Genomic DNA, 12,520 nt, shown 5'->3' on the forward strand with positions numbered 1-12,520 from the left:
TTCTCTGTCGTCAACCGGAAAAGAGCGTTTCTCCAGGCCAGCTCACATCGTATATCAGACAAACCCATCTGCCACTGTCACATGTCTTGCACTAACTGTACTGTTTTCAGGAGAAGACGCCAAGCTTAGGGAAGTTCACTCTTGGGTACACACCGCAGCAGAACTGGGACTAAACTCAGAACTAAAGATAGACTACATGAGGGCTAAATTGGTTTTGATGGATTAAAAATGGATTAAATACAGGACAGGACTCAACTAGGTCTAAACAAGAATTATGGCTGTTTGTCTGAATTAACATAATACCTGGATTCATATAAAACATGAGAGCTGGTCTAAACTAGAACTACAAATCAAGATCTAAAATAGGACAAAATAAAGTCTAAACCACGTTGAAGCAGTACTCTAAACTCAAAACTCTCTCTGGATCAAACTTTATATAGACAGAAAGTGAGACCTCAAGAGATTCAACAGCATCACTTCAAAATGTCTGTGTGAAACAGTTTGACAAGCACAACAAAAGCCAAATGAAAGCATTAGGGCTGTAAGTAGCATGTTCCTTAAAGAAACATAAGCTTTCATTTGGTGTGCATTGGATTAACTTTGAGGCCAAAACGAATTGAAATGCAAATAAGATGGGGATTACTGAGAGAGCATTCATTCTCCTATTAAGCGTTCAAACATGGCTGCAATGCCAAAGACCTTTAATTACCCACTGTTTACTTGTGCTGTTGCTTACATCTGTCATCATTGTAACAGAGTTCAGCACCTTGACAAGCGTTTGATGCACAACACAATCTAACAATGTTGTGATTTAGCTCCACGCTCTGGTTCAGTCATTCTCACAGTGTGCTACAGGTTGTATTAGTAGAATACAGCTAGACAAGTCTATTCTGAAGAAGTCTACTTCTAGTTTAGCTTTTAGTTTAGCTTTAGAAGTCTCCTTTTAGCTTTGTCTGGGTTAGTCTGGGACATGGTCCTCTTGGCTTTGAGATCCTAGTTCAGATGTGGGTTAGTCTTGGTTCTGGACAGTTTTTGCCCTGGTTTAGTTTTTTAAATGTGAGTATATATGTGTGTGTTTTGTTCTTGTTTAGCCTTGGTTTATGAGTGCCAATCTTTTAGATCTCAATTACCAGGGTTATTGGACTGGGGGTACAGGGTACTGCTTCCCCAGGGCCGGGAGGAGCCCTTCACAAATTCTGTAATGGGCATTTTCCATTAGACAATATATAGTGTGGGCCCAAGAAAATGATTTGCACCCAGGGCACAGAATTTGGTGCTACAGCCCTGCCAATAAGTACTTGGTCTGAATGGTCTAAAATTGCAGCTCTACACACTGAGCTTTTCTCTCCTCCACGTTTGCCTTGTTATTGTGCAGACAGAGACTGAATCAAACGCATGCCTTTTTTTCTCCTTTACACAGGCATCTTCTTGGTAACCCGATGCGTCCAATGCAAAGAAAATGGCTCTAAATGAGAAGAAGTGAATCATTCGAACTTCAAACGCATGGGCTTCTTGCACACCCACAAGTGTGAAATTAGTAGCTGCGGGGTTAGCGCTGACTTGAAAGTGTCCAAATGCGAATTCCTTTTAATACTTTTGAAATCTTCGGACATAAAGAAAAACTATTTACTTTCAAAGACGAGCAATCACAAATTCATGAATTGTTTTTAGTGAAAATAATATTAAACAGCTTCTGAGACAAATTAGTTGCGGAGGTTTTTTCTCAGTTGTGTTTTATCTCTTGAATAAACGACATTTTGTATTCTTGCATGGCATTTAATTGTTCAATGGATACGTTAAGATAATGCTTAAAAGCTATTTACCATGCATGGTCAGTGAGAAATGGCAAGTTTGAACAAGTGTATAGACTGACATCTGCTGGCAAAACGTGAATATGACTATTTTCAATTAAAATGCATTGGACTAAATTGTCTACTTTTAAATAGTGCCTGGTAATATTTTAGATAAATTCTATATTGTATATGGATTCATGGTGTCATTAAACCACTGTCAGTGTCACGTTTTGAGATATGCAGCAATGGAATCATCTACTATAAATAACGCTTCAGTCAAAAAACAGTTAAAATGAATTATTGTATTAAACTGTATTAAATCATGTAGATGTGCTATGGCATGTGTAAACTCACACTGGTTTGTAGGCTCAATCTGGATTTACTGTCAAATGCTTTAAGTGGCCCTTTTTATGTTATTTTCTGATTTAATTATAATGTTTTCTCATCACAAGCGTACCTGAAGTTCTGTTTTGTTTCCTTCACACGTTTAACACACAAATCCAGCATAGGGTCTATCATTTTCTCAAAAAGAAAGATATCATGTGGTAATGCAGAAAGCTGTGTTTTTAAATTAAGATACCTTCTCTAGAATATTTTTTTGATCATTTCAGCCCTAGAATTGCCAGTCTTTCCTCAACTAAAGGCAAAAGGTAGCTGTTAACTTGAAAACTACCACTACATGACATCACAAGGTGGAACAGAGCATACTGAGCTTTGGGGATGTAAACAGACTAATACTAAAGGATCACTCAAACATGTGTAAATGAAACAAAAAACAACTCCAGGTCTATTTTTGAGGAGGTAACGACATTCTAATATGGCTTAAAGTTCACAAGTCAGTTGTGTATAATATAGGACCTTTAAGATTATAGACTATTCCATTTCCTAAAACTAGATGTAAACAGTAGTAAGCATGTCTGTATTAGTGTAGCCTTTGTTATCTAAATGACTGTAAATTACAAACATTTTCTTATAATTAGGCCTACTGTAATTTGGAATTTAATGAATGCTAATGACACAAACATTTGGCTCCAGTATCAGTGTTTTGAAACAGGTGTTATATAAGGTTGTCTTCAAAAGTGGATATTTCACCTTTCTTCCAGACAAAGCTTCCTCACTGGGCGCCATGTTTTATTTTTTTTTACCAGATGAAAGCACTGACAGCCTTTCTGGGTCACGGCGAAAGGGGATGTTGAGAGAAAATAGACGTTTTTAAAGGGAAACCGCCGCACCTGTAATCTGTATGGCGTCCCCACATCCCCCCGGCCTTTACATCAGTGTCAAAAATAACCCTGTCTCCTCTCCAAAACCAGCACTTTTTGTCTGACTCATAATTCATTTCTCCATAAAAGCCAATGAATAAAACAGTTAAGAAGTGTTTATGCCAAGGCCTGCTGTAGCCTCCCACACAAATCCAAGAAGAAATATTCTGTTTTAATGTGACCCTATAGACATCACGCCATAACTTGAATCACCAGTGACAGACAAATAGCCTCGAGCATCCAATTAAATGTGATATGGCCTGTGATATGTGTAAACCTTTTCAGCCCCTGGGCGCAGCGAGGGAGGAAGGAAGAAGGGGGGGGCACAGGGACAGAGAGAGAGAGGAGGGGAGGGAGGGATGAGAGAGAGAAGGAAGGAAGGAGGGACAGAAGGAAAGAGGAAGGGAGGGAGGAAAAAGATGAGAGGCCTCCAGAGAAGTCAACACATAACAGCCTCAAGTGCAGCCTTTAGCAGACACCAAAATGTACAAAATTATCCCACAGCAAAGTCAATGGGCTATGGCCTGTCTCTGTTTGGTATTTGACTCATGCATAATTTCTTAAGACATGCATCTGAACACAGTATAGGCTAGTTGCTTCCTACTGCAAAATTTGGACTAAATAACAAATATAGTTATGTTAATGTTTAAAGGTCCTATATTACACAAAATTGATTCTGGTGAGCTTTAAGTCATGTAGGAATGCTGTTGCATCATCATAAACACACCCAGTGTTGTGTTTTGGTTGATTTGATTGCCAACTCTGGGTATGTTTTCGATGAAGAGACAACATTATAACAGAGATCAGAAAGTAAGTGTTGACATGTTGACATTCTAAAACAATGGGATCATCAATATCTGGGTGGCATCCACAAATAAACAAATTACATTTTATGAATTGTATCGAAAACTCACTTTTATGGTATTTTGTGGTTTGTTTTGTTCAGTTATGACATAATTAAAGTTATGTTGTTTCAGAAAAATACCCAAAATAATACCCAAGGTAACATCTGCACTTTCCTTAGCAAGTCCTTGTCTGCCCATGGGCTCATTTTAATCTGTTTAATCTATTTACTTATTTTGATGAGACATTATAGCAACCTGAAGAGTTTATGGTGCAATAGAGGTGAGCTTCTGACGTAGAGCTAAAGGTTACAGGTTACAGGTTTTTGTCTGTTCAATAGCAGTCTCACCCACACTCCCACCCTGTTCAAACAAGCATGGAAAAGCACATTAGTAAATCAGTGAACCTTAGTCAATGATTGAGAGTGAATTGTCTATCACTGTCTCTGCCACGCAAGTCTGCCCTGATGCGGTCATTATGAGAATGTGCCCATTGTACAAGTAAAACCTACCACACAAAAAGATGAGCTCTCGTGTCACGTCTTGTTGGGCTTGACTGCTCAGATAAAAAAAAGAAAAGAAAGAAAGAAAAAACTGAAACTGTATTTTCATATTACTTTTGTGTATGATATGGACTTGTAAACAGTAATAATGTAATTTATTATGCCATATAAAGGGTTAATTATTTTGATAAAGGTGCAATTTTCCTTGGTGGTAAAAATATGTATAATAATAATAAAGAATTAGAATCATTCCTGTGTTTGATATGTGTTTGAATTAAAAAAAAATAAAAAAAAAAAAAAAAAGTCAATTTAAATACTGAACCTCTTTTAAGTGTGACATGAACCTGCTGTTGTAGTGTTCATCTTTCCTGAAGCAATAGAAATATTTATTTGCAATTAGCTAGTATAATTACTGTCTTTACATTAAGACTCATTTACAACAAATACATATAATTTCCTTTATTGTAAACAAAAAAATGCATAGAATTTTACAGATAACATTCATTTGTTAACTTTTTTGTTTTGTTTTAGAACTGCTAGAGTTTATACTAGTGCATCATGAATCCAAGTCAGTTTTATTTTTATTGATTGAAAACCTTGCAGTGAAGGTATGCTAGCTTCTCTGTTCTGCTTTTCCTCAGCAGGGGAAACCATTCCTGATAGTGCAGTTCCACAACCTTATACCCTGCCAGCTTCAAGTGCCTCCTCTTCATGGCATGGAGTCCCAACAGCTGCTCGGAATGGTAGCAGTAATGATTTCTATTGGATACCTGTATAGCAAGTTTCATTGGCCCTTTATTTTCCTTAAGCTTTGAACTTTTGGTTAACATGTCTGTTAACTCATTGGTCAGGAACAAGCCAGTATCAAATGTTTCCCTCTCATCAGGCTCTACCCTATGAAGTTGTGTGGGTTTAACTTTTTTTAATGGAGTATTTTTGTTTTTGGTATTTAATAACTGAGCAACGAGATCATCTGTCACTTTAACGCCAATGTTCGTTTTGTTCCAGTTATAGAAATTTTCACTTTTGGAAGATGTTTTTTCTGGTGTGTTATTGCATAGTGACGTCACTGGAATGGGCTGTCCCTTTGAATCCAAATGCACTTCTAGATCGATGGAGCGCGTGTGCGGCAGTATCATCCTCTTACACACAAACTTCTCTCCTCCAAGCAAATCCTTTAAACATAACTCTGCTTGCACAACTTCTAGTTTTTGGCAAATATCTGACTCTGCGAAATTACAAAGCATGTCTGCCACCTCTTCTTTTAGTTCGGAGCTCAGCCATGGTCCGGTCGTGGCAACTCCAGCTCCACAGCACCATTTAAAGTGTACAAATCTTTCTTTAGATCCAGTTGTGATGATTTGAGTGCTAAGTTAACAAACTCTGGGCTAAGTGCTAATGATATTAAATCCTCAGGGAAAGAAGAGACGAAGGCGAGCCCTAAAAGTCCAGTGAGGAGATGTTCTGGGTAGCGATAAAATTCAGCTTTACGTAGCCTTAGTCCCTCTGTGAGACTAGGATACAGATTTGGACTTTTAACAGGAAGAAAGCCTAATGTCCCGTATGCCCACAAAAGCTTACTTGAGTCTTTACTCCTACAATGTGGTACTAGCAAGGGAACTCTTTCTGCTATTCCCGTAAGTATATTATCATTGCGATAATGCAGAGCAGAACAGGCCAGTGCCATGTGCATGAGCCCCTGTATGCCCATCCTGTGCGCACGCCTCGGTACCTCCTTCCCCATAGCCTCCAGCCACTCCTTGTGATACAGATAGCTAAACCGCAAATACTTCATCACATTCACTAGTCCAAAGTCGCTCATGTCCTCCACAAAAAGGTACGCCTTGTCCACAATACGCATCACAGCTCCTTCTGATAACGAAGTTTGGGATTTAAAAAGACCCAAGCATACAGTGCCCACCTCTTCTGGTTGTAGCTCGTGTAAATGGCGCATCAACAGCTGTTCCAAAGGTTGAACCAAGTCTTTAGGGCAATGCCTGCCTTCTCCCAGGATGTAGAGGAGTTGTACCAGCTCCGGAGTCCCTATCTGGCCTACATATAAAGGAACAGATCCATAAACTTTTTTCAAATACTGGGGTACCTGCTTTCCAATGCAGCGCCACAAATCTGCAGTGAACAGCAACTGATGTAGAGTCATTTGATCAGCTCTACAGCTCAGCTCTGATTCGTACAGGTCTAGTACACTGTGAGCTGAGGGCATTTCCAGCCACACAAATGCCTGCAACACTTCCAATAGTTGAGATAAAGAATACAGCTGCAGGTTTTCTACTGAATATCTAAGTAGCATGACAAAACGCAAGTCACTCCTCACTAGCGTAGTCTTGTCGGGGTCCACACAGCTCAGCTCCCAAAGGATACTGGAGACATCAGATGGTTTCATAGCAGCTTTTAGCACAGAGACTTTTTTTAAGAGTGCCCATGCTTTGTCAAATGGAGTAGACGAAGGTCGTTGGGTAGTATCCAGAGACACATATGAATATTCCGGTCTGCATTTGAGGAAGGCACGTGTGTCAAATCTAACATCTGGTGGGATCGGTTGTCTACGTCCCTGTGATTGTGTTTCAGGGCTTTTGTTAAACGCTAAGTCAAGCAGAGTGTTTTTTGTGCTGGAAAGATGTCGGGAAGAACTCACACTATATGTGTTACCTTGTTGCCAGAAACAAGGTGTAAGAATAGGCAGACATGGTTCATCCTCTTCATTGTCTCTTTGGCTCAGAGCGGTTTGCAAGTGTCTGATGTGGCAATATGAAGATGGTTTATAGAAAAGTTTGTATGCAAGTTGAGGTCCTTCTTCCCCAGGCTGTAATGCTTCATCGGTCTCACCCGGATCATCAACATCCTGCTCTGCTGTGCTGTGCTGACTACGTACCCAGATCAAGCCTCTTTGGAATCTTGAGAGGTGATGTAGCTTCAGGATACGTTGACAGAATACAGAGGTAGCCATCAATCTGTGCAGAGTGAAATAAAAGACAGAAATGGTCAGAGTGTCATTTAATGCAAAGCGATTTAACATTTTGAATAATGGGACGACTGTAGAATCTACATTGATGCAATCTTTAGAGCAGCTTACACCCTAATAAAGTTTTATAGCATACATTACCTTTTGTTTGCTGAGCATCAGTTCCTCAAGCACATGGCTACGATGACACCGGTATTCGGTTATTGACCTCCACAATAACATTTATGCGCCCCTTTGGCATAAAGCTATAAACGATACACAAATGAATACATACCGTATGCAAACGTTGTACTAACACGTCGCTTCAGCAGTTCACACAAAGTGAGTACAAGCCAGATGACAAATTTAGTACAGTTTCGTGCACCCTGGAATCCGCCATGACTGACCAACATATGACCTACGGTAGCCGCAAAGGTTCAAAATTAGCGAACAGAAAAGCTAGCGATTTACTTGGTTTTATTTACTTTGTGTATTGTTTTCTATAACAAATTTATAAAATGTCTTAGGATATCATACGATATGAGTCTATTAGTCTACATATTTTGACCCGATTTAATTTTTATATTTAATTATTTATTTATATTTTTTGCAAAGATTTCAAATTCAGAGAAGCCCAAATAAAAATGTCACAACTTAAGATAATGTATGACATTTAACAAAACGTAATATTTAAAGTCATTCTAATGTAAAATATGTTAAGTTGCCGTTTTTTCTCGAATGATGATAAAATAAGATAATAATAAGATAATTTGATGATACAGCCTAAGCTGATTAAGAAACGTTGTCTGAAGAAACTGAAATATGCTGTCATACTATGAAGATTTCATAATTGTGTTTTGTTAAAAGGAGATAACGTGTATGTTGAAAGCTGAGAGGCACTTTCTTTGAGAGGAAGTACTTGCTTTATGCTAATGAAGAGGAGTTGAGCTGCTGCTGGGAGCCGCCCTTCATTCACCACATGGTTAAACCGAGTCTACTCGCGCCACTTTCGCAATCTTACTACGCTTCCCAAACTCCAAACAAATCGCAATAGTACCACATGGTTGTGTTTTTTGGGATTGTAGTCGCCGGCGTGGTTTACTTTGAGAAGTATTTTCTTTGCTCTCTTCGTCAAATAATGCTAAAACAGTGAGTAAACGGTAAGTCTGAACAAGTGAGTGAAGATGGTGGATTTTTAAGCTAGTGTCTTGTTACGCGCATGTTATTGGCAGGAGACCTGTTGTTAGCCTTTTCTGGAGTTGCGTCAATAAAGTCATATGCTGAGAATCGTATGCGACAACATGAGTAGATTTGTCGATCACGTTAGAAAAAACACGTTTAATCGTCAGTTTCCGCATCTGAAAGCGATGTTGTACTGAGCGCATGGCAACCTCTTCTCCAGCGCTGGAGAATGAGGGAGATTTGAAAAACATGTGTTGCTGCACCTCAAGTTGTAGCTTGGAGAAGTGGTTCTCGCCTTAGAAAATATGCATTTAATGCATACATTAAAATGTCAAGTTCTGTTGACGCGCATGCGTTTTTTTAAGTATATAAACAGAAGGAGTAGTGTGTCCCGTGTGTTTCTGCGCTGCTGTGCCTCTTAAAAGTACTACAGAACAAAGCGGCAGCACATGGGGCTGGTGTAGGCCTCGTTAGCATGTGCTAACGCTCCTCAGTATACAGTATATCTTAAATAAATTTGTCATGATCTTTATGAACTTCAAGAATATGTTGTTTAATTTACTTTATAGATGGCAGCTCGTCTGCGTGTACTTGTAATTGCATTGTGTTCTACAGGAAAGCGCCGACACGCGATGTTAGCCTATCAATATTAGCCTGCTAACACATTGGTCTTTTATATGGTTTCTGTTTTTGTGTCTAAACATCTCAAAGTGTACACTACGAGCTTTGCCAAACACATGGGTGGTTAATCTGGGTTATAATGTACTCTGGGGTAAAAGTTTGGCGCTGTCGCGGTTCACACGCGTTAGCTTGTGGCTAGCGCATGCTTCATCGTGCCGTGTTTTGGTGACTCCTTCGTGCGCTACTCGCTGGTCGTGTTTGACTCTACTCGGAGTTAACTTTGCAGTGGCACTACGCGCGGTGCGTGCGCGCGTCTGTGCGTACGCATCATATGCACCTGATCAAATTTTGATTTCAGTAGATCTGAAGTTGGTATCAAACGAGTTAACACTGTAGAGTCCATATTGGTGAGCATGTTTATAAAACGGTCAATTGCGGACTTGTAGGCGCCATGTTGCCGTATGGGGGAGGGGTGGACAATGTGACTACTACTCTTATGTGTCTCTCAGGTCCAATGGGTCCAGCTCTGTTTCAGATGCCTATTGGTCATTTGTTTTTGTTTAAAGTTTAGAGGTAGTAAGATTGTTTTGTTTAGTGTGATGGAAAAAATCCAACCTATATTTGATTTGATAAGCTATTGTCACATGTGTTGGGTATGCCAAATTTGGGTCAACTTATTGTTAAAGTAGCCTACACTTGTTTCTGTTGCTTTGTTTGTTTAAAGATAAAATAAATGTTATATAACTAACTTTTAGAAGGCTTGAATTTTGTCATCTAAATTGGTTTACTACACTAAACTATTCTGAATTGAATGTTTCACACTGTTGACTGATGACTTTGTAAAATGTAGCAATGTGTGTGTGTTTTACTTTTGAAAAGATTAGGTTTTCCTTTATAACATCATTGTGTCTTGTTTGTGCTTACAGGCCAATTCTATGGAGCATCTCTCCTGGAGACCTCTTCATTGTGGACTTGAAGGCAATTTGATGTGAATAAAATCCCCTACCTCTGACATTTAAAAGTCACTGTAGTGTCAAAGTGCTTACAGTGCAGGTAGTCTTGTATAATCTACTGCAGTGGAGGCACTTTCAGCACTATTGTGATGAGAGAAATTGTAGGAGCACTGCCTTGAATACGCTGCTCTTCACTGGGGCGCACACAACGCCTGGGTGTCTGCTCTTTTCAACAACTCCCCTACAGATTTTAAATATAGAAGATGAACTCTCAACTACAAATTCTTTATCCAATTGTTTGAGTTAGTATTTGACAGTGCATATTCTCTTATTCAGATTTTTAAAAATTCTGCTAGCGCTTATGCTAAGGTGCATCTAGTGCAGATAGTGAAGTAGACTAGCACCTACTGCCCTAAGTGCTCCTTCTGGCATAAGGGACTGGAAGTCTCTTCTTTTTATGTTCATGCATTTATTGTTAAAATCAGACGGATCACTGTTAGTTTTGCCTAGTTGCGCTGCAAGAAAGACAGTTGTGCAAATCTATGCAAAACTGACAGTGGCCTGTATTTTCATCATTACTGGCATAATCTTGAGCTTTAGACAAGGTTTCAGTGGTATTAAAGTGCTTATAGTGCAGGTAGTTTGAATTGTTCTACTGCAGTATGAGCACTTAAAGTACTTCTAGACTTTTATCGCCTCACACAGTGGCTGGGGTACTTTGCGTTCATGGGTCTCTGGTCAGTTTTGCTGGTTTGCTTTCAGCTTTCAACTAAAATGCTGTGCAAATCCATGCAAAACTGATCATGGAACTGAAATGATTCTAATGTGTGTGTGGTGTCCATTATTTGCAGGTTGGGAGAGGTAGCAATGCTTTGTGCATGTGTGGTATTGCACTTGTCCCGGCCTGTGAATGATCAGGCATTGTTCTGCTGTGGTCTATGGCAAATATTGCACTCATTATTGTGAATTTGTCTTTTGTTGTTCAAAGTTTTACTGCTGTGTTCTTTCACTAATTAAATATGTGGTCCAGTAAATGAAGCTCTTCATTTTGTATGGTTCTTATATAGGCTGTAGGGTAATGAGATTAAGAGAACGATAGCAGGATTATTCACGAATTTGCCTCTGCCCGGCCCACTGAAATTAGACATGTACTCAATGTGCAAACAGTAAGAACTAAACTATTGCTATTTCTAGTCAATGTGTAACGTGCATAACTGAAAATATTTTGCATGTGTTAACGGATCTGTGTGTGCACCTGTGGAGCGAGTATCGTGCTTGTTTTGTAGTGATGACAAGCGTCCACCAGAGGGTGCCACCTGTTCAGTTTGAACGTCGACAATTTCACACAAGCCAGCTTTCCTTGCAAAGATTTTTGTAAATTATGGATAATGAAAATTTCAAAGAAAAGTTCTAAAGTACTAAAATTGTAACACGTACAGCAGATTACAGGCTGTTTCTTTTACCCTAGGTTCTGACCACGAATGTGTTTCTCAGATAGTGGGCTGGTAAATGTCTGGTGAAACAGCCTCACTCAAATGTTCATATTTTCATTATCAAGTCCTTTTTACTGACGATCAAGATAAACGGGGCGCATACAGAAAAGGACTTGACCTCAAAGACTCTTTCAGTCCGACGTGACAATTGCTCCATCATACCCGGTGTCCTGTCTCTAGCCTCTTCAATATCTAATTTGTTACGATTGAAGAATGCACTTGATTTACTTCAACGTGGATGGGTATTTTGTCAAAGCTGCCTATAGCATGCAGGTCAGCACCAATCAAAGTAACGAGGTAGGCTTTTTTGTAGCCTATTATCTATGTAGCCCATCTACACAATTGCGTGGATTGTTTGAGAGTGCAGCTTCTACTTACAAGCAGCCTGCATTTTACAGTGGTTAGATTTCCCTTTCCTTCTGAGAGTGCCTTATTTGAACTTTATACTGCATTACATTTTCACATGGACTGAACAGTAAATTTACTACACAGCTTACTGCAATGACTGAAGAGATTTCCCTGCACGTTCATGGTGATAGTGAATAGGTTTTTGCTTCCCAACTTTAAGCAAACACAAATAATTACTACTGCAAAATTAAGAAATTAATTATCTTGATCAAATCAGAAGTGTTTATCAAGGTCACTACACTGGCCTATAGTTCTCAATCTGGGTAATGTACATTTTGGTACACATTTTCATATGAAACATTTGCTGGGTTTTGTTTTTTATATGTATTTTTATATCAATTGAGTTCTTCCCACTGACTCCAGTATTTTAAAATGTGAAGTCTAGCCTATTGTGAGAATAGCCCATATGAATTTTATATCAGCATAGGCTCTGTAATCCCTTGGCTTTATAACTTTTTTCCATCAAACAGAAGTGTTGGTTCACCTGCTTTATGTTTTATAAAA

The 12,520-nt window shown here is 39.1% G+C and overlaps 1 protein-coding gene across 1 annotated transcript; it reads right to left on the reverse strand.

The window, feature by feature from the left end:
- Nucleotides 1–4,844: 4,844 nt before the first annotated feature.
- Nucleotides 4,845–7,794, reverse strand: LOC110173140 (FAST kinase domain-containing protein 5, mitochondrial). The gene is given in 3 exon segments (XM_020939121.2): nucleotides 4,845–5,694; nucleotides 5,697–7,369; nucleotides 7,655–7,794. Coding segments are annotated over 2 exon segments (2,382 nt in total). The 5' UTR covers nucleotides 7,366–7,369; nucleotides 7,655–7,794; the 3' UTR covers nucleotides 4,845–4,981.
- Between the last annotated feature and the right edge of the window lie 4,726 nt (nucleotides 7,795–12,520).

Source organism: Boleophthalmus pectinirostris, unplaced genomic scaffold, assembly GCF_026225935.1.
Source record: "Boleophthalmus pectinirostris isolate CB_2022bp ecotype Guang Dong unplaced genomic scaffold, ASM2622593v1 HiC_scaffold_1, whole genome shotgun sequence".
Classification (NCBI taxonomy): Eukaryota; Metazoa; Chordata; class Actinopteri; order Gobiiformes; family Gobiidae; genus Boleophthalmus; species Boleophthalmus pectinirostris.